General features: G+C 49.6%; 2 protein-coding genes across 4 annotated transcripts in view; both read right to left on the minus strand.

Annotated features, from left to right (window-relative positions):
* Nucleotides 1-861: 861 nt before the first annotated feature.
* Nucleotides 862-10,488, minus strand: MAP6D1 (MAP6 domain containing 1). 3 transcript variants are annotated; one of them, XM_003776372.5, is made up of 3 exons: nucleotides 10,048-10,488; nucleotides 3,000-3,117; nucleotides 862-2,445 (listed from the first exon to the last, which is right to left on the minus strand). In XM_003776372.5, the coding sequence occupies exons 1-3, from the start codon at nucleotides 10,446-10,448 to the stop codon at nucleotides 2,365-2,367; spliced, it is 600 nt and encodes a 199-aa protein (XP_003776420.4). In that variant the 5' UTR covers nucleotides 10,449-10,488; the 3' UTR covers nucleotides 862-2,364. The 3 variants fall into 3 exon arrangements, with proteins under 3 accessions (XP_003776420.4, XP_054409040.2, XP_063578436.1); XM_054553065.2 differs by having other exon boundaries at nucleotides 862-2,394; nucleotides 10,048-10,483; XM_063722366.1 differs by having other exon boundaries at nucleotides 2,985-3,117; nucleotides 10,048-10,483.
* Nucleotides 10,489-14,287: 3,799 nt separating this feature from the next.
* The window catches only part of PARL (presenilin associated rhomboid like), a gene marked incomplete at its 5' end in the record, with an annotated part of 60,045 nt that continues 49,281 nt past the window's right edge, over nucleotides 14,288-25,051 (minus strand). The window contains 3 exon segments of the mRNA NM_001133296.1: nucleotides 14,288-14,607; nucleotides 18,402-18,499; nucleotides 18,634-18,735. Coding sequence (NP_001126768.1) covers nucleotides 14,496-14,607; nucleotides 18,402-18,499; nucleotides 18,634-18,735 — 312 coding nt within the window. The 3' untranslated portion in view covers nucleotides 14,288-14,495.

A 25,051-nucleotide genomic window follows, 5' to 3' on the forward strand; every position in this document is an offset into this window, starting at 1 on the left:
CCCAACTACTCGAGAGGCTGAGGTGGGAGGATCGCTTGAGCCCAGGAGGTTGAGGATGCAGTGAGCAGTGTTCACACCACTGGGTGACAAAACAAGACCCTGTCTCGATGATGATGATGATGATGCACCCTCAGAGCAACACTGGAGTTGGTGTTTGTGAAAAGCTGTCTGCTGCGCGTTGCAGAGGCTCCTGACCATTTGTTTGCCTTGCAGTCAGGCCTGTCTGGTGTGGTGAGGCCTCCACTGCAGCTGCCCCACCAGCACTGCCAGGAAGGGGCAGGCCCGGTTGGTCCTGGCTGAGGTGCAGCAGAGCTGACCAGCCCATTACAGGAAAAGAACAAACGCGCATCCGGGCGCTGTGCAGGGTGACATTGGCTGGGGGTGGTGAGGGGCTGTGAGCACACAGCATCAAGCTAGGGGAAGCTGGGAGCTGCAGATGATGGGAACACAGCTGGCTCCCAGGGAAAGTGAGGAGGGGGGACTAAGGCAGGGAAGAATAATCCTAACACCTGTGCCTCAGTTATTTCCCGTACTGAGCACCCCACCCATAAACACGGATGCTCTTGGCAAGCCACAAGGTGTAGCTGGTAGCGTCGTCACTTCTCAGGTGAAGAAACAGAACCCCAGTTGCTCACAGGTAGCGAGTGGAGAAGCTGGGATTAGAGCCTGAGGAGCTTCAGAGTCCCTTTACCCGAGGCGCCTGGGTGAGGGTAGGGCACGGGTAGGTTCTGTGGGCTGCACCTAACACATGTGCCCCGCGGCCCACAGCAAGAAGTGCTCAGGATCAACAGGCCTCTGAGGCGTGGCGGCAGCTGGGCCACACTGAAGTCCTTAGCACCAAGAGACCGGAGAAAGCAAGCATGAGAAGACTTGTGCTTATAATTTAAGAAACTGAAACTACATTTTTGCATTTTAGTAAAATCTGAGATTGTACAGTTTAATCTCATTTCCACAGACACCCAGCAGGCAGCCTCTTTTCTCTCAGAAAAATCAAACATGCAAGCCGTGAAGTCTGGAATAGCAGAACCCCTTGGATAAACACACGGTTTGGGCTTCTTCTTTAAAGCGAGCTTCTCATCAAGAGCATTTCCTTTGCTGGCATGAGGGGAGGGATGTGCCTGCCAGGGCTAGCACCTGGGAGGGACACTGCCGGGCAGCCGGAGCTGGAACCACTGTCCCACCTGCACGTCTGGTGGCTCTGAGACCTGAGTGCCACCACCTGCAGCTTAAATGCTCGTCTCACTAGAGCCACTTGTGGGCTGGAGAGGAAGAAAGATCCAAAGGGAAATCCACAAATTTCCTTACTGAAGACTGTCCCGAGCTTGTACCTCTAAGCTTTAAAAAGGGACACAGACCCTTCAAATGTGTGAAGGGCTGCTGTGCAAAGAAGGGACCGGGCGTGGCCCATGTCGCCATGCTGGCTGGAATTTACGGAGGAAGTCAGGAGAGGGCTTTGCAAAGAAAATGAACTGCCTCTTCAAAGGTGGTGAGTTCCCCGTCACTGTACATGTGCGCAGGGTAGACACAAGGGGAAGGGTTGGTGTAGAGGACATTTTAAGGTATTTCAGGGAATGAGACAAATGCCACCTTCTCAAAAACAGTTCCAGTTCTCAGCCAGTGTGTACGATAATGCCCTGCTCGTCATCCTTATGTTAGGGGGAAAATCATCATTAGTAACAAAATGTGGATTCGGTCTTTAGAACCTACCACAAGGTAAATATGATTCTTTCAATCCCAAGAAATGTTTTGTTAAAACATGAGGCTCATCTTGGCCGTAAGGAGGTCTGTGAAGTGGAAGCCCGTGACTGACGGTCTGTTTCTTCTGGAAATTTCCTCCTGGATACTCGGCATCGCCATGAGTCATGCAGGTGACGGCCCAAGATTCTGACAGCTTCAACTGCAGGGGCCATTTGTAGGAAGGGCCAAGGGTCTCACTATAGGTTATAAAATCAATCAAGTGCTCATGCATCCTGGGAAATCCACCAAAAGTGGACATAACTGGTTCTTTCAAGGGCCGGATGTGTCCACATTCCTCAGCTTCCATGGACCAATTCGGTTTCCAACTGACTTGATCCTCAGGCTCCTCAGATTTCAAAACTGAGAGATGGCCAGATGGCAGTTAACGAACGCGGGAGCCTTCCACAGGCTTCTCGAGGACACTTGAGGCTGAGCTGAGCTGGGTGTGCCAAGTCCATCGGTGCATCTGCCCCGCACCAGCACTTCGGCCCTGGCGACAGCTTTGAGAGGGGCTGTGCCCTCCCGCAGGGGCCCATGCCATGCTCTCGCCCAGCCCCGCGGCAGTGGGTCCTGAGGCCGCTCCCCGGCCCTCTCCTGTCAGCAGCCATGGTGTCACGGTGCAGGCAGTCACACGTTGAGAATCCGGGGAGCTGAGGCCTGAAAGATGGCAGAGGGGTTAGGAGTGAACTTCTTCCTCACCTCTGGGACCTGAAAAATGAAGTGTGGCCACATATCAGTGGGACTTTTCCTTAACTCCCTACCCTCCCCGCCCACCCAGCTCCAGGAAAAAATCCCCTCCCATCCTCTTCCTCCTCCAGGAGTTGAGACCTGAAGGGTCGGAGGGGACTTGCCCACCGTGAGTCACAGGCGCCACTGCATTAGCAGCTGAGTGGCACACGGACCTTGCATTCTGCTCCCTGAACACTTGGGAATCGGAGCTGAGGTGCCCCCACTCCCTTCCATCGTCTCTTTCCTCTTACACAAATGCTGTGGTATACAGGCCAGTCACTAGCGTTCAGTGGCCAAGGGTAAGATGGGGATTTAGGAGGCAGAGAGACCCTGCTCACCAGAGGCCAACACTAGAGGGCCACCCAGCTGGCTAATGATGAAGAAGTACCTTGGGTTTTTGTTCGGGACATCTGGTTGGCATTGCTGTCCCTGGTCATAATTCCATTTTGCACCATGAAAATCTGGCTCCTAATCCCTACCGGGGGAAAGAGGCCTCTATACCCACACCCCTGCCGCACCAGCTTCAGGCTGACCTGGAAGCCGGCCCCAGGGCTGCTGTCCCATCCCGAAGTGTGGGTTGTGATGACTCGGGCTGATTTTGTCTTTGTGGATCTTGAGGGCTTCACTCCAGTCCAAGCCTGGAATTCCTGTCTGGAACAGAGAACACGGTCACAACCTTGCACAGGGTCAGCCATCCCTTTCCCGACTCGCCAGGGGCTGCTGCTCTGCCCCATGCACGGCCCTGCCAATTGCTGAAACCCTCAGCTCCAGGCAGTCCTTATCATCTTCCCAAAGACAGAACTGGCAAGGCAAGCGCACTCCTGCGCAGGCCCAGCTCCAGGAGAAAGTAGGTGTGTGGCCGCCTGGCCCCTCACCTCAGCGATCCACTGGGAAATCTGGGCTCACCCCAGCCCCTAAGGAAGTAGGAGAGGAAGCTTATTCTCACACTGCAGGCGAGCGACAGGGTCAGGGCAGAGCTCAGTCAGCACCTGGGTCTCATTCAGAACGCGCCAGCACCTGGCACTGCTGGGTCTTGGAGATGTGCAGCCCCGGCGCTCTACCTGCACCCCCTACAATTCTCCCACACCTGCCCCTCCAGAGCCAGGCTGCTTCAAGAGACCCAGGTCATGGTGGCCACTTACGCCTGAAGAGCAAATGCCCTCAGCACCGGGCACAGCCCTGGCTCGCCAAACCCGCTTAAGACTGAAAAGAAAAATAAGGCTCAGAACTTCTAGTTTTTTATACTTTGTCTCATTAACACATGCAGAAGAATGGATCGCAGTGACCATCTCAAAAGACTCCAAGGTGGCCTGGCCTTTGCACAGCTCTGTGCATGCTGGAGGGAGTGGATCATGCGCTCTTGCTGAGCCGGTGGCTGGGAGGGTGGTGTGATGGGGGAAGGCGGGCCCTGGAGGGAGAGGATGAGGCTGGCACCGCTAGCTCCATGTCCCGGGAGCAGCTTTCTCCATGAAAAGACAGTGCTTCCATTTCTCTGAACAAAAGGGACCTCCTTTAATTCTACCCACTCCTCTGCAAGATGGGGAGCTCAGAAGGCAGAAGTCCCTGTGTCCCAGGAGCACCTGGCCAAGGTTGAAGTGTCCAGCTAGCCGGGCCTGGCACCCACATGTGCATGGGGTTGCTCCTGCCCAGGCTGGACACTGCCAGGGTTGGGCTTCAGGCCCTGAGGTCAACAAAGCTGCCTTTCTCCTTGGCAGCTGCACAGCTGGGGCACCACTGGGCAGGCTGCGTGGGCAGGGAACGGCTGTGTCCATGGCCAGCACTGGGGTGCCAGGAGGAGAGCCGGGCCGGGGCCCCATCAGGTAATTTTGACTCTCGAATCCGCGAGCTTCTAAAGACCAGCTGCCCAAACCATCTGCTGCTCTGTTCCTCCTGGGGAAGCAGGTCCTCCCCTGGGCGTGCCCTTCTGTCCCCAAAACACTTCGCGTGCCCACGCTGAGCCTTGGGCCTGGCATCCTGAGCCTGCTGCCCTGAGGTGGCTGCAGGGGATCTCAGAGCAGGAAGCGACCAGAGCCACAGACTACAGCAATCCTGGCAGCCGCCAGAGGAGGGACCCAGGGCTGGAGCCCAGATGGGAGAGGGGATCTTAAAGATGGAATTGGCAGGACCCAGTGACTGCCTGGAGAGAAAGAAAACAGACTAATGGTTCAGGCCAAGATTAGTAAGAAATACAGGCCTCCCTGCCTGCTGTGTCCCCCTTACAGTGCTCAAGCATGTTCCGGCATCGGCCCCAGATGGAGGATTGGGAGGCCTGGGTTCTCAGCCCAATATGGCTTCAGACAAATTGCTCAACTTCCCTGAGCCTCAGTTTCTTCTGAAAAGTGGGGCTGCTGACCCAAGTGCCTGAGGTCATTGTGAGTCTTCATTTCGGGCACTCAGTAAAGTGGGGCCGAGTCTTGCAGAACTCGAACGATCAGCCCGTTAACTGCCCCACCTAGGAAGGAAGGAGGGAAGCGACAGGGAGCAAGGACTGCCTTCCAGAAATGGGCGGGGCTAGCACCTGGGCCAAAGGTGCCAAACGGCCCAGAGAGAATTCAGAGGGGGCCTGTCAGGTGGAAGGAGCCAGGCTGGCTGTGGGTAGGACCTGCTGTGCCCATGTGGCCAGGCAGGCAAGGCAGATCAACTCACATGCAGACCAGAAGCCAGCAAGGCAAGCCCTGCAGGGGTGGAGAAGCTGAGGCCTGGGGGTCCTGGGTAGTCCCTTAAGACCCCTGAGTTAGGAGTGGCCTCACATCTTTGGGATTCCTGGCTCTGTTCGTTTCCTTGGCCTTCTGAATTTCTTAAAAGTTTGCTTAGATGATGTGCATCTGGCAAGACAAGGCTGGAGGGAGTGGCTTGTGCCAGGTCCCAGAGCTGGAAGGTGGGGGGTCCCAGAGGCCCGCTGGCATGTCACTGGGGGGGTCAAGTTCAGCAGTGATCCTGTGTTTCTGCTCGAATTGGGGGCAGGGGTCCAGGCAGCCAAACTCTTGCTATTCTTGCTTTTCCGATGAAGAAAGGGTCAGAGAGGCTGACCCGGCCAGGCGTGGTGGCTCACGCCTGTAATCCCAGCACTTTGGGAGGGCAAGGCGGGCAGATCATGAGGTCAAGAGAACGAGACCATCCTGGCCAACATGGTGAAACCCCGTCTCTAGTAAAAAAAAAATACATAAAAATTAGCCAGGCATGGTGGCGGGTGCCTGTAGTCCCAGCTACTTGGGAGGCTGAGGCAGGAGAATGGCGTGAACCCGGGAGGTGGAGGTTGCAGGGAGCCAAGGTCACGCCACTGCACTCCAGCCTGGGCAACAAAGCGAGACTCCATCTCAAATAAATAAATAAATAATAAAAAATAAAAATACAAAAATTAGCTGGGTGTGGTGGCGGGCGCCTGTAGTCCCAGCTACTCCGGAGGCTGAGGCAGGAGAATCGCTTGAACCCAGGAGGCGGAGTTTGCAGTGAGCCGAGATGGCGCCACTGCACTCCAGCCTGGTGACAGAGTGAGACTCCGTCTCAAAAAAAAAAAAAAGAAGAAAAAGCAAAAGAAAAAAAGAGGCTGACCCACCTGAATTTACACACCAGGAGGTAAGACCCCCAACAAGCCCCGACTCCTGTCTGTCAAGGCTTTTCCACAGCTGGCCTCAGGACACAGTTCAAGAAAGCAAGTGACTCCAAGGAGGCAGCTCTTAAGGGATGAAAACCCATGGGGGCTACAAATTTGATCTCTGGGGCAAGTCACACGGGTTCCACTCCCTTCTCTGCCATTCAGAGCTGTGCCAGCCACTCAGTTTCCTCGTCTGTAGAATGGGGACGGCAAGCACTACATGAAGGCCGCAGGGGGGCTAACCTCAGGGAGTGCTGAGCCCGGTGTGTGTTAAAGCAGAGAAGGTGACAGCTAGCACCTTTACCGTCACCAGAGCTGGGAGGACCCGGCAGGACATTCACTCACCATATGTTCCACACAGATGAGGGACTGCTTTTTTTTTTTTTTTTTTTTTTTGGGAGATGGAGTCTTGCTCTATTGCCCAGGCGGGAGTACAGTGGCTCTATCTCGGCTCACTGCGTCCTCCACCTCCCGGGTTCAATGGATTCTCCTGCTTCATGAAGCCTCCCGAGTAGCTGGGATTACAGGTGTGTGCCACCACGCCCAGCTAATTTTTAGTAGAGATGGGGCTTCACTGTGTTGGCCAGGCTGGTCTCGAACTTGGGATCTGCCCGCCTCATCCTCCCAAAGTGCTGGGATTATAGGGGTGAGCCACCATGCCCGGCCTAATTTTTATATTTTTAGTAGAGATGGGGTTTCACCATGTTGGCCAGGATGGTCTTGAACTGACCTCAGGAGATCCGTCCATCTCAGCCTCCCAAAATGCTGGAATTACAGGTATGAGCCACTGCGCCCGGCCTCTTTTTAACTTTAAAATAAAAAAAAAAAACTTCTGTGATAAGCATCCTTACAGCTAAATCTTTGTTCATATCATCATTTCTTTGGGATAAATTCCTACCTGTGGAATTAAAGAGCCAAAAGGTATGAACTTATCCCCCCAATTTTATTAGTTTTAAAAACCAAGCTGGGCACAGTGGCTGATGCTTTTAATTCCAGCACTTTGGGAGGCTGAGGCAGGAGGATCGCTTGAGCCCAGGAATTTGAGACCAGCCCGGGCAACATAGACCCCATCTCTAAAATACACATACACACCCACACACACACACACACACACAAACACACACACAAACCCACGTGCAGTGCCCGCCTGTGGTCTCCGCTACTCGGGAGGCTGAGGTGGGAAAACCACTTGAGCCTGGGAGGTTGAGGCTGCAGTGAACTGAGATCATGCCCCTGCGCTCCAGCCTGGGCAACAACAACAACAACAAAACAAACAACAACAAAAAAACCCCCAAAAACCCAACCGTATCAAGGCATTATTTCCAAACCATACAATTCATCCATTAAAAACGTACAGCTGGATGACTTTTGACAAATGTAACCACTTGGGTACCACCACCATTATCAAGACACAAAGAACATTCCCTGTCCCCAGGAGGAGGCTCCCTCATAGGTCCGCACTTTGTAAGGAACTCGCTGGGGGACAGTGGGTGCAGGGTGGGTCTTGCATTCACTGACACGTGCTCAAGCTGAGCTGCTAAAGCTGGAGTGGGCAACACTGAGCCGCAGTGCTCAGGCCCTAGACTAGCCAGCTGGAGGGACCTGAATAGCGGAGAGTCTGGAAGGCCAGGGGTCCTGAGCGTGCAGCGCATTCCAGCGGCTGAAGTTCTAGGCACCAGAGCAGGGCAAGGGGTGGAGCTTGCAAGGAGACAGCTTCAGCTCCGGGAAGGAAGCGCTTTCTGTCAGTTACAACAGTCTGCCCATGGAGCGAGCTGACTTGCATGGCGCTGGGCTCCTCTTTACTAGGGATGTTCTAGCAGAGGCTTAGCTTTTATTTATTTGAAACAAGGTCTTGCTCTGTTGCCTAGGTGGAGTGCAGTGGCACAAACACGGCTCACTGCAGCCTCAACCTCGCAGGCTTGAGGGATCCTCCCACCTCAGCCTCCCAAGTAGCTGGAACCACAGGCAGGCACCACCACGCCCAGCTAATTTTCTATTTTTTGTACAGGCAAGGTCTCACTATGTTGCCCAGGTTGGTCTTGAACTCCTGGGCTCAAGTGATCCTCCCACCTAAGCTTCCCAAAGTGCTGGGATTACAGGCGTGAGCCACCATGCCTGGCTGGCTTAGCTTTTAGAAGCAGTCCCTCAGCTGGGCACAGTGGCTCATGACTGTAATCCCAGCACTTTGGGAGGCCGAGGCAGGCGGATCACGAGATCAGGAGTTCAAGACCAGCCTGACCAACATGGTGAAACCCCGTCTCTACTAAAAATACAAAAAATTGGCCGGGCGTGATGGCACACACCTATAATCCAAGCTACTCAGGAAGCTGAGGCAGGAGAATTGCTTGAACCTGGGAGGCGGAGGTTACAGTGAGCCGAGATGGCACCACTGCACTCCAGCCTGGGCGACAGAGCGAGACTCTGTCTCAAAAAAGAAAAAAATAAAAAATAAAAATAAATAAAAATTAACTGGGCATGGTGGCACAAGCCTGTAATCCCAGCTACTCGGGAGGCTGAGGCAGGAGAATTGCTGGAACCAGGGAGGCAGACATTGCAGTGAGCCGAGATTGCACTACTGCACTCCAGCCTGGGTGACAGAGCGAGACTCCGTCTCCAAAAAAAAAAAAAAAAAAAAAAAGTTAAAAAGATAGGCAATACACGGACATGTTACAAAGGCAAAAAAAAGCAATCGTTCAAAAGAGCAGAGTGAAAAGCCTTCCACCCCTGGCAGTCCCCATCAAGTTCCTCTCCCTGACGGTACCATCTCCTCAGACATCCTTCAGGGCATCCTGTGCTTATTGGAGCATATGTGTGTATATTAATACCCCTTTTTAAAACGCAAATAGCCTACGTGCTGCTGGGCACCTTGCTTTTTTGGTATGCGTATATTTAAGATCCGCTCGGTTTCAGTACCCCATTTCGTGGCTGTGCTATAATGAACCAGTTCCCTGCATCAGCAGGACAAGGGGGTTGTTGTACAACGTCTCCACATATCTTACGCTCCTGAGCTCCCACCCTACCTTGCAGGATACCTGTAGGGAAAATTCCTAGTAGTGAAATAGCTGCATCAAAGGAAAAGTGGTGCTTTTCATAGTCCCACATTAGAAACACCCTAAATAGTCAATGGTAAGGAAGTAGATAAATAAAATTTGAAGATATAAAGGCATATCCATAGGATAAAATACTGCACGTTTATTAAAATTCATGTTGCAGAACATGTAGTAACACGGACAGACTTCTACAACTGGTGAAAAAAGTGTACAGTAAGAATCTAACCATGTAAAAATATATCAATGCATATGCACCAAATGCACATTACGGAGTAGAAAGAACTCGTCTGGGGAGGGATTAAGGAGATATTTATTTTGTTGTAATTTCTGTACTTTCCCATCTTTCTACAGTATGAATGACTTTTGTGGTAAGAGGAAAAAAGGGAGAAAGCCCTCGGTTGTCCAGGAGCAGAGTTGGGCTGGGAGGCGGGGAGGGCCCGCGGACCCGTTCTCCCTGAAAGCCCCTGTCACAGTGGGACTCCGAAGGGCTCACCCACACGGGACCCCGCGCTCGGTCCTCACCACCAACGCCCGCACAGAAGGCAGTGACTGGAGACAGCTGGGGGACATGGCCTGCGCGCACCCCTCGCACGGCTAGGCCCGGCGGTGGGAGTTAAAAGGGAGGCCGGTTCCAACTCAGCTGAAGGCAGGCCATTCTGACGGCTGCCCCCAGGAGGGCGGCTGCGAGCTCGGCGGTGCGCTCCCGGCACGGGGGTGCTCGAGCACTGAGTCCGGGCACGGAGGAGCGAAGGCGCCGCCTACAGTGCCCACGGACCAAACGGGGGTGACCTCTGAGGCCGCCGGCAGCTCCGAGGTCGCGTGGGATCCGGCTCCAGGCGCCTCCGCTCTCCCGCCCACCCCATCCCTCTGGCTCCGGGCCTCCGCGTCCTCCCACCACAGGGTGGGGACTCGTTGCGGTCCCTACCCCGCCCATACCTGTACGACGTGGTCGCTGCTGCAGCCGCGTCCGCGTCGCCGATGGGCAGCACGTAGACCCCGCGGGCGCCGGGCGCAGGTGGCGCGGAGGACTGCGCGGAGGATTTGCCCCTGCGGCCGCCCGCCCCCGGTCCGCGCCCCGGCAGCGGATCCTTGGGCCCGGCGGGCGCCGTCCACAAGCCGAAGTCCCGCTGGTACTGAGTGAGCGGCACGTCCCGGCCGGAATCCCGGGCGCCCGCGGGAGGCTGGCCCCTACGGGAGGCGGCGCCTCCCGGGCCCGGCTCCTCGCTGTCAAGGTCCGAGTAGCCGTGCAGGGTCAGCGGCACCGCCACGTCGGAGCGGTCCAGCTGGTTCCAGCGCCGCGCCAGGCAGCACAGGCGGCTGATACAGGGCCACGCCATGCCAGCGCCGGCGCCCGCCGCCCAGCTCCTGGCGCGCGGCGCTCCCAGCCGCGCCTCCTGCGCCCAGCGTCCCCGCCCCCGCGGCCCGCCCCGCGCCGCCGCAGCACCGCCCCCCGGCACGAGAGTGGGCGTCCCGGGGCGGGGGCGCACTCGGCGGCAGCCCCACTTGGCCGGGGCCGGCTGCGCACGGCTGGAGCCGGAGGGCGCGCGGACGGGGGAAAGCCTGCACCGTCGCCAGGGGGCACCAGAAACCGCCTGCAGTCATTTACAAGTGTCCATCTCGAAGAATGCCTCAGAATTGAATCCAAAGTTCCCTCAGTGTCATCTTATAAATGGCCCCGGCTTCGCAGAGGCCGAGGGCCGGATGGTCGCAGCCGGGCGCAGTCTGCCAGCCGGGAGGTTCTCCATGTGGCCTAGGGACGCCCGGCGACTGCTGCATTTGTGCCAGGCTGCACCGCAGGGACTCCGCGGGCACAGGGGCAGGTGCAGCAATGAGGGTGTCAGAGAAGACTCGGGGCCCTGCTTCCCGGAGAATACGTGTTTCAGTCAGCCTGTGAGTCGCCGCCTATTTGCCTTTAGGATGCTAGTCTACATTTGTGACAACCAATCCACTTTTCATTACAATTGGCATTAGCCACCACCAATCGACCTTTCCCTGGGTTCTGAAATTCCTAATTTTAAAGCATGGCCATTTGCAAAGGCTTTAGTTTGATAAAGCGGCCGCAGAACTGGCCACTAAGCTGTCAAGTTCCTTTCCTCCTGCGCATGCATGGCTGTTTTCAGGCAGAGCTGTTGAGGGATCCTCCAGCGTAAAGGCAGGTCTGTTCAATGCAGGACACGGTCTCAAACAACTCCCTGACGACTCACAAAAGCCTTTCGGAATATTTGACACATGCTCTCGGTATACACTGCAGACCAATTACTAATAACACTACTGAGACAGCATTAATTACCCAGAGTTCCATTTCAAGGTTGTACTTGGAAGGTATCCAGTCTGCGCCTGGGAGAGGACTGCAGCACATCCCTGGCCAGTCAGAAAACAGATTCATCTCCCAAAACATTGCCTGTCTTAGCTTGAAGTTGTAGCAAAGTGACATGACGGCTGCCCAGAAGTGGCAGCAGGTCAGCTGAGCAGGCCAGGCCGTGGCCCAGCAGGCAGCAGGCAAGGCGCCACGTGTAGGGGGAGACCCTGGAAAATGACACACAGGCGCCGGCTCAGAGTGAACTCTTTGTGGGCTGTGCGCCACGGCCCTGGGTTAGCCAGCCTGGCAGATGATGCTTGGGACTAAAATTCTCCATCTCGCAGGAAAAGAGAACAGCTCTCTTTTTATTACTTCATTGATTAAACAACAGTCAAAGAGCACTTGCTATGTGCTAGGAATAATTCCGGGTGCCTTCAGGAGGTTTAGTGTGGTAGCGACGGACGGAAGTAAGTGTAATTGAACTGGCAAAGCCAGGTCAGCATGAGAGGGAGGCGGGCTGGGGAAAGCTGGACTCGCCACCTGCTGTGAGGAAGGGTGGTTGGGCCGGGTGGGAATGTAGTTCACCGGGGAGGAGGGTTCAGCTGAGATAGCAGACCATGGAGGGTCTTGGTGGCTACACTAAGGAATTTTAGCTTTTCATATGGCCGGGTGCGGGTGGCTCATGCCTGGAATCCCAGCACTTTGGGAGGCTGAGGCAAGAGGACTGCTTGAGCCCAGGAGTTTGAGACCTGCCTGGGCAACATAGTAAGACCCTGTCTCTACAAAAAACTTTTAAAAATTAGCCAGGCGTGGTAGTGTGTGACTGTAGTACCAGCTACTTGGAGGCTGAGGCTTGAGCCCAGGACTTCAAGGCTACAGTGAGCTATGATTGCACCACTGAACTCCAGCCTGGACGAGAGAGAGAGACCCTGTCCCAAATAAATAAAAGCTTTTCACAGGTGACAACAAAGGAATGACAGACGTGTTTTTAGCACTCTGGCAGGCATATGGAGAAGCACAGGGTCCAGCTGGAAGAACAGGCTCAACAGTCCAGGGACTAAGAAGTGAGGACCACCACGGAGGCACAGGCACTGGGAGGGCTGAGGGGCTGGATTCTAGAAATGAGAGGCGAGAGAGGGAGATCTCGAATGGCTCCGGGTTTCAGACTTCACTGATTGCTCATGTCACTCCTTAAGCCGAGTGCTATTCAAGGGGCCTGTGCAGGGCGGGGGGTGGTCCCAGCACCTGGAACCATGTGTGTGTTGTAGTAGACACATTTACTAAGAGTACAGAGGGATTCTATGGGTCTGGAGCTCAGAATCCTCACAGATAACTGAGGCTTCAGGAAGTGCACCCACTCAAGAAGTGTATGGAATGAGGGAGACGGCTGCCATGACATGTTCCTGGGTACCCCACACTTCAGATGCCGGTGGAGGCGGCACAGCCCAAGAGGCCCACGGGCCAGGGAGTGCATGCCTTTGAAGGCAGTGATCACGGGTCCCCAGAGAAGCCAAGAGGAGAAAGTGAAGCACCCTCGTGGGCAATCAGGAGGGGGCTGTGGACAGCAAGGTTTCTCGGGCCACAGCCGGGCTCTGGCCTCCCCAGGCCACGCACAGAGGCTCCAGCATTGAGGGGTTTTATGGACCAGGAGGTGCTACAGGGACTTCTGACTTTTTCCCAGTCACAAAGGAGGGACAGAGAGATGTCTTCATTGCCTCTTTGCCTGGTCTGCCCAAAGCACGATGTGAATTAATGTTGGACTCTAGAGGGAATGTCCCTATGAACTCAGCCTCCTATCCCATCTCTGGAAAACGCATCTTGCCTCATCTATGTTGCAGAGTTGTTAACAGGTGTCAGAGCAAAGCACTGTGACCTTGAGCAGTGCCCCTACACCATGTGTGCCGTTTCCTAGCTGGCAAAATGATGGCTAAGATAACTCTCTCCCCTAGAAGTGATACGAGTTTAGAACAGAATCCTGTGCCTGGGAAGAATAACTGTAAATCATAGTAGAAACAAGTCCAGCCTTATGGAAGAAGGATATGAAGGACTGCCAAATACTGGACAATTTCTGTGCTGGGCGCATGCTGCCATGCAGTTCTCACCTACCTGGCGAGGTGGGCACCACTCCCACTCCTTTTCCAAAGCGGCCATTCCCATCGCCCCACAGCACACAAACTGAGTCGGATCGGCCACATGAGGCTGACATCAGGGCCTTCGATCCTCCCAGGACAAAGGTGCAAGACTTGGTATAACATTTTGAGGCCATCAAAAGACTAAAAATTCTCCTGTAAATCACTTCAAGAAGAACAAACTCTCAAACTGCGTTTCCTAGATGTCATTCTCAATCACGAGGGTAACATGAATTCCACAACAGTGAGGCTGTGACAACCACTATCTGCTATTTCAGTAAGACGCTTCAATTAGAACATACACTTTCGAACAGAAGATAAAATTCGGCTCAGATTCAAGTCTGAATTTACCCAAATCACTTCTTTCTACCTCTTAATTTATCTACAAATTGAACCTAGAAAGCAAAACCTGAAAATAGCTTTTTGTATATGCCACTCACTGCCAGAAAACACTACCTTTCCTGGGAAAATTGAGAAAATACTGCAGCTGTTATTTCAGATCATGCCAGAGAGGGGATACTCTTGACTTTTATGTGCAGCCAACCCAGGGAAGGGGTAGGTAAGGAAGAGTGAAGGCTAAGCAAAGGTGCTGGAGGGTCCAAAGACAGGCAACCAGCGCCTTCATGTTCTGATCAGGCCTTTCAGCGTGCACTCTCCCCAGGTCCTGGCTCAAATGATGTCAATGCAACAACCAAAGCAAAATGCCAGAGCCGTGTCGGCCCCTTAAAGAGAGAACACACACATCTGCTTACAAACTAGATAGAAACCTTTATTTCACAACTTTATCATCATTCACATTCTAAAAAGACACGGACTGGGGGACACAGCTGAAAACACTGGGAGGCCAGATGCCAGCATCTTCCAGACGGGAGCACAGCCATGGTCACTCTAGCCGATGTCTCCTGGGGCTCTCAGGCGGCACGGACCAGATGCACCACTACTGTCCAATCCCAGTTTTACTTAGAGCCACCTCCTTTTTTGGGGCCATTAGTCCTTATTTCATGCCAGATTTTCACTAGAGGCTCCCTGTTCTTCCAAATCAGTTCATGACCATAAGTAACATACCATCTGGAGAAAAACAAACAAACCAGGTCCGACATTCAAACAGTGTGACATACAAATGGTAAGCAGCATGGCGACACATCACAAGTTGACATTTTTAAAATCGAATGCCACTCACTATGTAGCCTATTAACACTGACTCACATCGAGAAATGATTTAGCTTTCATATTACAATATGTAAAAGGTAGAAGCAGGATGGGACAATGGCTGAGTGCTCTGCAGTGTGTAAGTACTTCACATATACTACTTTTGATTCACCACTATCTGCAAGTTAAGTATCAGTTTTCCCATCGCAGACATGAAGCAACCAGGTCTGAAAGAAAGTAGTTTGTCCAAGGTGCTAATAGTTTCTAAGTGGTCAATCGAAGCTCACTCGCAGGTCAGACCGACTCGATGTTCTGAAGTGTCAGAATTAGCACTGACTCAGGATGGCTATCCCAGCTTACATGCCTCCCGTCATCTTCCTCCTAACTATACGAAGGGTGGCCTGCTCATCCAAACTCTGCCCCGCTTTAAGATATAGTTCCCATCCCCACTCTCCTGTTCACACAGCCTAACTGCGGCCTGAAGCAATGAGCCTGGGAGGCTGACACACAGAGAGGTTTAGTAACTTCGCCAGCTCAGGTTCCACAACTAGGAATCAGCAGACTGAGACTAGAACCCGAGTCTGCTGCTGAAGCCTGTGCTGCAAGCACTGGACTTTTCTGCAGCGTGTAGGGAGCATCTCCTGTGAGCTGAGGAGCACACTAAGCTCTGGGAAGAGCCTGCCTTGGAGAAGCTCCTGAGGGCACTGGGGGTCTAGAAAGGCTTCCTGGAGGACGTGGGGTGGATTTCCAATGGCAGTTAGTGAGAGCTTCCTATTGTACCCTTTATTTTTGCTCTGGCTTCCCCAAACAGATTTCACGTTCCCTGAGGCTGAGACCAGATTTTGTTATCTTGCGTCGAGCTCCCAGACACCTGACTGAAAAAATTTTATTTGACTTGGAGTGGATCAGAAGAGCTGTTTAATGTTTTAATATTTTTAAAATGTTCTGAATGTGTATGTTTAATTATAAAGGGCTTGATTTGTACCTGAATCTTAATATTCACTAAATATAGTTAAAATCTGATTATATACATTAATTAATAGGCATGTAATAAAAATTCTCTGTGCTTAGTCTCTGGTGAATTTAGAACGAGAGAAAAAGGAGCACCCTAATATTCAAATGCAACTGTAAAAATTCTCCCCAAAAAAATCACTTTGTCAGGAACTCTTCATTAATAAAGTGTTTTCCCAAGTCTTTTTTGTTGTTGTTAGACAGAGTCTCGCTCTGTTGCCCAGGCTGGAGTGCAGTGGCGTGATCTCAGCTCACTGTAACCTCCGCCTCCTGGGTTCAAGCAATTCTCCTGCCTCAGCCTCCGAGTAGCTGGGATTACAGGCAAGCACCACCATGCCCGGCTAATTTTTGTATTTTTAGTAGAGACGAGGTTTCACCATGTTGGTCAGGCTGGTCTCAAACTCCTGACCTCAAGTGATCTACTTGCCTCAGCCTCCCAAAGTGCTGGGATTACAGGCGTGAGCCACTGCGCCCGGCCACCCCAATCTTTTTAACCTACTTATTTCAAGCAAAGAGTCAAATACTTTAATTTCACAGGTATACTGTCTGATTATACTCATAAATCCAAAAGGAATTTTTCATTTGGCTAAACTAAAATTGGGAAATGCAAGACGACTGATTTCTAGGGCACTCTTTTCTGCAGCGGCAGCGCAAGCCAGCCCTCCTCTGAAACTCAGCTCTGCAATTCTTACTTGTGTGACCTGGATAAGTTACTTTCTTTAAGCAGTTTCTTCTTCTGTAAAATAAAATACCTCACAGGATTTTAAGAGAATTAAATCCTTAGCTTAGGTACACAGCAAATATTCAGCATATTAATATGTTAGCTATTATTATTGCATCAGTACAATGTGAATACTGTAAGGTTTGGTCAGAGGCAAAGTCAGGGAAATGTATAAGTGGATACTAATGGAGTCTTTACCACCAACAAAATCAGGGCACTTTAATGAAAAAAAAATAAAATAAATACAAGATTTTAGGTTTCTAAATCTAGATTAAAGCTTTTAGAAAAGATGAATTCTGGACATGCCTGAGATCTAGTAGATGAAAAGGAGTTTAAATTAGAAACAGTAAAGAGAAAGGATTCCTCCGCCTTTCTGGCCCTGGACTTTAAAATGCATTTGATCCAATTATCTTCAGAATGGAAAAAGGCCACCTAGTTATAGTTCAGATGAATACAAATCTACTGGGGAGAAGAGACTTGAAGTATACATAGAAGATAAATTTAGAGCTCACAAAACAGAACCCCTTCATGTTTCTCATACTGTAATATCAGGTCAGTTTCTACTATTTATACTGCACTGCTGTTAGAGCTAGACCTTGCATATACTACATACTACTCCTCTTTAATCACTTAAAATTATAAATGGCATAATGGCATTTAGTTCTGCCACCTACTGGGAAAAACTGCTTCACTTAGAATAGATTTTTCTTTTTTTTTTGAGACGGAGTCTCACTTTGTCACCCAGGCTGGAGTGCAGTGGCGCGATCTCGGCTTACTGCAAGCTCTGCCTTCTGGGTTCACACCATTCTCCTGCCTCAGCCTCCCGAGTAGCTGGGACTACAGGCGCCCGCCACCACGCCTGGCTAAATTTTTTGTATTTTTAGTAGAGACGGGGTTTCACCGTGTTAGCCAGGATGGTCTCGATCTCGTGACCTCGTGATCCGCCCACCTTGGCCTCCCAAAGTGCTGGGATTACAGGCGTGAGCCACTGCACCTGGCCAGAATAGATTTTTCTTCTTAATAAAAAAAAATTAAGTTTTCCATTGTCGCGGAACAAAATAAAAACCAAGTAAGGGCAAAAGGCAACATTTATGTAAGAAAAGACAGGCCCCAAGGGGATCCAGCTCAACAGACTCATGCTGAAGGGTCTCCCACAGTCACATGGACGTCAAGAGTCCTGACGGTGTTTCCGTGATAGAGTTGCTACTAACTACTAGTCTAGGCAAAACCCCATTGTCTGAAGCACACGTGGAAAGTCTTGTCTTGTAGCCACAATGCCATTTGCTGTGACCCAAGGAAGCAGTTTAGCAACCAATTCCATATGGTGTGGTGGGGGTGGAAAGGGCTTACAGAGGTGGGTTTACAGCTCTGCTCTGCTATTGAAGAGCTGTTTGGCCTGGGGAAGATGATGTCTGAGCCTCAGTTTCCCATCAGTAAAATGGGAGTAGTAATAGTATAACATAAGGGAACTAGCTTGGTGCCTGCATACAGCAGGTACTAAGTGGTCCACATTGGTTCGCAGTCACCGGCCTCTACTCCAGTCATACAGAGTAATGGCTCCGCCAACTCAGCATGTCTGCGTAGCACTGGCGAGACAGAGGTCGGGGTAGCAGGGTGGGACACCAGGCAGGGGAGAGGAGGGCAGGAAAGTCTGAAGGGGAAAAAGGAGATGTCAGCACAGACTGGGGGCCAGGCTGCAGTCTTCTAAGAGGGGGCTGGGAATAACAGGCCAGGAGGTGGGGCAACTTAAGGTTAAGCATAGGGTAAAGGCACAGACTGTCTCTACAATAAGCCAGGTAGGCTGGGTAAGCCCAAAGCAAGCCATGTTGAGGTTTCCCCACCCTCCCAAGCCCACCTGCTTCTGCTTCCGTTGCATAGTTCAATGTCTCTGCTGTGGGGATGGGGGGTAGGGGTGAGGCTGGGGTAGGAGGAGGGCATGACCCAAGGAAGCAGTTTAGCAATCAATTACACTCAAACTTACATTCCAAAAAGAGCTCCCCCAAGATGTGCCGCATGATCAAAGAATTTCCATCCCAGGATCATTCCTGCTGTATCCATGGCGATAATGGCTTTCAGGGCCTGAAAGGCAGCAAGAAACAAGCGGCACAACTGTGATTCCTCCAGCACTGACATTTCTAACTTAAGGGCAAGAACCCACTCAACATAAAAACATCACCACTATCCCCAGAACTGCACTTCATCAAAATACTTACATTCCCTGCTGTGAACGTGAACATCGGAAGGAAAATAATGGCAAGCCTCCCTTCTGGGATCTTAGTGCAGACAGCTGCGAGGACTGTCATGATGGCGCCAGACTGCAAAGTAACACAGCAGGGAGAATGGGAAACTCAATATGCAACTGCTTAGTGGCTACAAGGTCTAAAGAGCAGCACATTTTCTAGAAAGTTTATATGCTGCACATTTCTAGGTGAGCACAAAGCTTAAAAGCTTTCAGTTACTTATATCCCCAATAACAGGTGAAGGAACTAAATGTCCTTCACACAGTAATCACTTGGAAAGACTGAATTTTTACTACGGGGCAGTAAGATGTATGTTCTTCATGAACCGCAAGGACAGCGCTAAGCGTGTCATGCGCATCTTTCACCTAAGGCCTAGGAAAGAACTGTTCACATTTCTCTGACAAAGCTCCAACCAGAGGGAGTGAGCACGAATATGCCCAAAGAAACCCGCATGCATGAAGCATGTTTCATCTTAAAAAATTCATGTGAAATCTTTATTCATCTTCATAAAGAAACAAAACATTGCCCAGCGTGGTGGCTCACACCTGTAATTCCAGCACATTGTGAGGCATGAGGATCCCTTGAGCCCAGGAGGTCAAGGTTACAGTGAGCTATGATTGCACCACTGCACTCCTGCCTGGGCAACAGAGTGAGACCCTGTCTCAAAAATAATAAAGGAATAAACGGATACACAGAACATGGATGAGTCTCAAAGTAATTATACACAGTAAATGAGGCCAGGACAACAAAAAGTAGCATATGCTGTATGGTTCCATTTGCAAACTAATTTTATCTTTACTGGAAGTAGACAAGTTGTCGCCGGGGTACAGGAGGGGCAGGAAGGAGTGACCACTAGGAAGCTTTTGGGATGAATATGTTCATGATCTTGAGTGCGGTGATGGTTTCATTGGTGTCTACACGTCAAAGCTTACCAAAGTTTAAATATGTGCACTTTTTTGCATGTTAACTAGTAAACCTGAGTTGCCTGCTTTTTAAAAAGACTACATGGGGCTGGGTGCAGTGGCTCACGCCTATAATCCCAGTACTTTTGGAGGCTGAGGCAGGCGGATCACCTAAGGTCAGGAGTTTGAGACCAGCCTGACAAACATGGTAAAACCCCGTCTCTACTAAAAATACAAAAAAAAAAAAAAAAAAAAAAAAAAAATTAGCTGGGCGTGGTGGTGGGTGCTTATAATCCCAGCTACTTAGGACACTAAGGCCCGAGAATTGCTTGAACCCAGGAGGCAGAGGTTGCAGTGAGCCGAGACTGTCCCACTGCACTCCAGCCTGGGTAAAAGAGCGAGACTCTGTCTCAAAACAAAACAAAACAAACAAACAAAAAGACTTTATGGGAGTCCTCTGTACTATTTCCTGCAACTTTCCATAAGTTTTTAATTATTTATGAATGAGATTAAAAAAAAAAAGACATCTAAGAGCAAAATAACTTTCAAAAGAAGCCCCTATCATTAAAAAGAAAGGTTCCTACCTTTTCATATTAAAAGGGTTGTTTCTGGAAAACAGCATCTACCTCTCTTAATCAATGTTTTCTTAATGTCTTCTATGTGACGGGTTGCTTCAGAATACAAGATTATCTTACATTTAGGGAATTACTAAAACTTTAAAGAAAATTATTATGAGTCCCAGAGATCTCAGATGTCCCCAGTCCCTCATATAACTGCCAAGTGGCCTCAACAGGGAAACAAGCTCAGGTTGCATTCTTAGAAGTCAGGGTAATTGCAAGATGGAAGGACAGCATGAACATCCTCAAAAGGAGAACCCAAGAAGACCTGAATTTTGACCAAGCTGGCTTCTGTGCAAGAGACTATAATTGTAGCCGGGCATGGTGGCTCACGCCTGTAATCCCAGCACTTTGAGAGGCTGAGGTGGGCGGATCACCTGAGGTCGGGAGTTCGAGACCAGCCTGACCAACATGAGGAAACCCAGTCTCTGCTAAAAATACAAAATTAGCTGGGTGTGTTGCATGCCTGTAATCCCAGCTACTTGGGAGGTTGAGGCAGGAGAATCGCTTGAACCCGGGAGGCAGAGGTTGTAGTGAGCCGAGATTGTGCCTTTGCACTCCAGCCTGGGCAACAAGAACGAAACTCCGTCTCAAAAAATTCTATGAAGTTCTTCTAAACTACTATTCCATAGATGATTATTCTTCATCTGTTAAAAAAAAATTTTCATTATCTGTACAATTCCATGCAACGCTGGTTTTTTTGTGACTATAACTTATTGTAATTATTACATACGCAGTTCCATCATCCTTCTAGAATTTTCTCAATGTGGCTTTTATATAAATTTAAATATTTATATGTCTGAATAAATCACAACTTGTTTTTTGACAAATATTTGGGCTTACTCCCATGCAGAGAGACTTTTTTCACTTTTTCGAGTCAGAAAGAAGTTAAGAATTTAATGAAAATGAACCCTTCTCTTCTCAGAAAACGCTCACACTCATACACAGTTTAAGTACAGTGAGTCATGAACCCTGATCCAACAGACCTAAGAGGTGTGGGTCCATGGGAAGAGGTGAAGGTCTTTTATTCTCCATCAATATTTTTATGTACTGGTTATATACCTGTAATCAATATGCACATCTGATTTTTTTTACTTATTTCATAAACATATATATATTTTTTGAGACAGAGTCTCGCTGTTGCTCAAACTGGAGTGTGGTGGCACGATCTCACTGCAACCTCCGCCTCCCAGGTTCAAGTTAATTCTCACACCTCAGCCTGCCGAGTAGCTGGGACTACAGGTACACACCACCATGCCCGGCTAATTTTTATATTTTTAATAGAGATGGGGTTTCACCATGTTGGCCAGGCTGGTTTCGAACTCCTGGCCTCAAGTGATCCACCCACCTCAGCCTCCCAAAGTGCTGGGATTACAGTTGTGAGCCACTGCACCTGGGCTCATAAACATTTTTCTGTATCTATATAATCTTCAAATCTATCATACTTATGTTTTTTAACTTTTTGGTTTTATAATTTAAGTGAATCTGCTCCCTCTGCTTACAAAAGCTAAGTAGAGCTAAAGACCCTGGGTGTTACATATGAAACAAATGTAAGAGGACTCTGAAAGGAAAAGAGAGGAAAGCAGACCAGCTAGGAAGCCTGAGATTCAATGAATGTTGTGGTGGTGAGTTCCCTGGGCTTTCTTTTGGCCTCATACCAATCATCCCTCAACATGTTCTCTCTAGTCAAGGACCAAAAATGATAGCCTAGCAAAACAGAGACCTTTTAGACAATATTTAGAGAAATGGGTGCCCAGCAAAGGCTGAGGAGAGCCTAGACTTCCACCCTTGCCACACTGTAATGAGGCATCCCAATATGCCCAACAGGCGGTGTCAGTGGAAAGAAGCACCCTTGCTCCTCCCTCACCACAGCGACACTAGCAGAGGCACACTAGGCAGCCTGCACGCCCTGAGCTCCCATCCCTGCCCTGCAGTGACAAGAGCCACTATCCCTCAGAAGGCAAAGGCAGCTGAGTGAGGAACCTGGACATCTACTCCTACCCAGCAGTAATGAGTCACGGCACCCCCTTCTCCTCATCAGAACAGTGTCAGAGGAAGTCTACTGAAACAGTAGATTTCAATAAGATCCAAAGTCTCATCATACCCAAAATGGTCAGGCTTCAACTGAAAAATCACTTATCATATGAAGAACCAGAAAAATCTCAACTTGAATAAGAAAAGACAATTGGCCGGGTGCAGTGGCTCACACCAGTAATCCCAACACTTTGGGAGGCCCAGGTGGGAGGATCACTTGAGCCCAGGAGTTTGAGACCAGCCTTGGCAACATAGGGAGACCCTGTCTCTAAAGAAAAGTTTAAAAATTATCCAGGATAGTACCAATATAGTAATTTACAAACATATTTTAACAGTCCCATTCAACATTTTTCTTTTTTTTTTGAGATGGGGTCTCGCTATGTTGTCCAGGTTGGAGCACAGTGGCATGCTCATGGCTCACAGCAGCCGCAACCTCCTGGGCTCAGGCATTCCTTCCACCCTCCCACCTCTCCTGAGTAGGCAGGATTACAGGTGCATGCCACCATGCCTGGCTTAATTTTGAAATTTTTTGTAGAGATGGGGTCTCACTATGTTGCCCAGGCTGGTCTCAAACCTCCTGGGCTCAAGTGATCTTCCTGCCTTGGCTCCCAAAATGTTGGGCCTACAGGCATGAGCCACTGTGCCTGGCTGTCCCCTGCATCTTATAACATCTCACTAAACCAAGAGGACTAACGCTTTACATTTTGTAACAACACAACTTTGCTAATGGTGTTTTTTTTTTCCAGATCTCTCATTAAAAATGCCATTATACCTGGTGATTTAATTTCCTTGAATCTTAATCACAGATTCATTAAGATATTTGGGGATAATTTTATCCTACCATGGCTCTATAGGATTTTGATGACTGAACAGGAACTACCACGTCCACATTTCTTACTATGTGCTTCTTACTGTACTAAGCACTCTAAACGTACGTGCTTTGCACCTCAGAAATAGATGGTGTTATCCCTATTTTATATAGGGAAACTGAAGTTCAGAGAAGTTCAGTAATATGTCCTAGAAATCACACGTAAGTAGCAGAACCAGGATATACCCCCACTCTAACTCCTAATACCTTACTGCCATACTTCATTAATTTTGCACTTCAGTTTATTATCTATACGATGAGGACAACAGCTGTCCAAGAGCACATCAAAATGCCCTTGCAGGTCCTTTCAGCTAATTAGAAAGGTCCCTTCACTCTTAGAGCCCCCAAAGTCCTCTAGAGAATCCTCATTCCTTTCAGCGTGTATTTGATGTATGTAGGTTTTCTCCCCAGCTAAATTCGAATTCTGAGTCTCTGACTGATCCTAGTGGTCTTCACTGCCTTCATATATTACGTGCTTAACTGTTGAATGAGGTAGAGAATATGATTCAAAATATATAAATTATACCAGAGCGAAATTTTATAAAGAAAATAAACATTCCACGAAGGAAAAAAAGGGGGCTTAAGAAAGCATGTAGTCACAGGACAGAATACAGGCCTCACTAGGAAAATTAAGTGTAAACAAATTTGGGGAACACACAAATTAGGGAATGGTTATTTTACATAAGAATTCTTTTCAAAATTGAACCTTTTTAGAGTTCCTTTAAATAGGAAATTCCCTATTTGAATGCATTTGAATGAATTAGTATTTAAATATGTACAAACTGAATGTGTAAGGAAATATTACATAAAGATTTCCATGTGCCCAGAAATCTGCCATTAAACTCAAAAGACACTTAAAAAATTTTTTTTTTCTTTGAGACAGGGTCTTGTTCTGCCACCCAGGCTGGAGTGCAGTGGTGCAATCTCAGCTCACTGCAACCTCTACCCGCTGGGTTCAAGTAATTCTCCTGCCTCAGCCTCCCGAGTAGCTGGGATTACAAGCGTGCACAACCACACCTGGCTAATCATTGTATTTTTAGTAGGGACGGGGTTTCACCATGTTGACCAGGCTGGTCTTGAACTCCTGACCTCAACTGAGCTGCCCACCTCAGCCTCCCAAAATGCTGGCATTACAGGTGTGAGCCACTGCACGCAGCCTCAAAACACACTTAAAAAAATTTTTTTTTTTTGAGACAGGGTCTTGCTATGTCACCCAGGCTGGAGTGCAGTGGTACAATCACAGCTCACCGCAGCCTCAACCTCCTGGCTCAAGCTATCCTCCTTCCTCAGCCTCCCAAGTAGCTGAGACTACAGGCATGAGCCACGACCCCCAGTTAATTTTTTAAATTTTTTTGTACAGATAGATCTTGGTATGTTACCCAGGCTGGTTTCGAATTCTTGGGCTCATCCTCTCGCCTTGGCCTCCCAAAGTGCTGGGATTACAGGTGTAAACCACTGCATCCAGCCTAAGAAAAATTTTTTTAAGCATCCAGAATATAAGAGCTCTGAGGGCAGGAGCCTCTTTTGTTGTTGTTGTTGTTGTTCCCAACTTTCTAAAACTAACACAAATAGTCGTGATCATCTTGCTCACTGGCTGTATCCCCCAGGCTCTAGCATAGCACCTAGTAGGCACTCCAATATTGACTAAATAGGAGGATAAAGTACCAGATTCAAATCTGTAGTTAGAATCTTCCAATACTGGATTAGGCTCTCTGGTTTATGAGGATTGCACACTTACTGTTCTGAGATATACTCTGCTCTGGTAAACATAGATATATGACCAATGGTTAAAAGCTACAGCCGGACATTTACAAAGCTTTACAAATGTATAAATTTTAAATTAGTCAACTGAAAATTAGTCGACTGTATTGTTTCAATGTTAATTTCTTGGTTTCGATGTTAGTTAACAGTAGGGTGAAGGGTATATGAGAACCTCTTATCAATTTTACAACATTCTTCTGAGTCTAAAC

Source organism: Pongo abelii, chromosome 2 (genome assembly GCF_028885655.2).
Source record: "Pongo abelii isolate AG06213 chromosome 2, NHGRI_mPonAbe1-v2.0_pri, whole genome shotgun sequence".
Taxonomy (NCBI): domain Eukaryota; kingdom Metazoa; phylum Chordata; class Mammalia; order Primates; family Hominidae; genus Pongo; species Pongo abelii.

What these genes read in the sequence shown, in the direction of transcription:
- MAP6D1 (XM_063722366.1), bottom strand. Translation starts at nt 10,448, where the DNA reads ATGGCGTGGCCCTGTATCAGCCGCCTGTGCTGCCTGGCGCGGCGCTGG. An exon ending in GCAGCGACCACGTCGTACAG is followed by an intron (nt 3,118 to 10,047) that starts GTATGGGCGGGG and finishes TCTCTGTTCCAG; the next exon opens with ACAGGAATTCCAGGCTTGGA. An exon ending in TCCAGGTCAGCCTGAAGCTG is followed by an intron (nt 2,446 to 2,984) that starts GTGCGGCAGGGG and finishes TTCATTTTTCAG; the next exon opens with GTCCCAGAGGTGAGGAAGAA.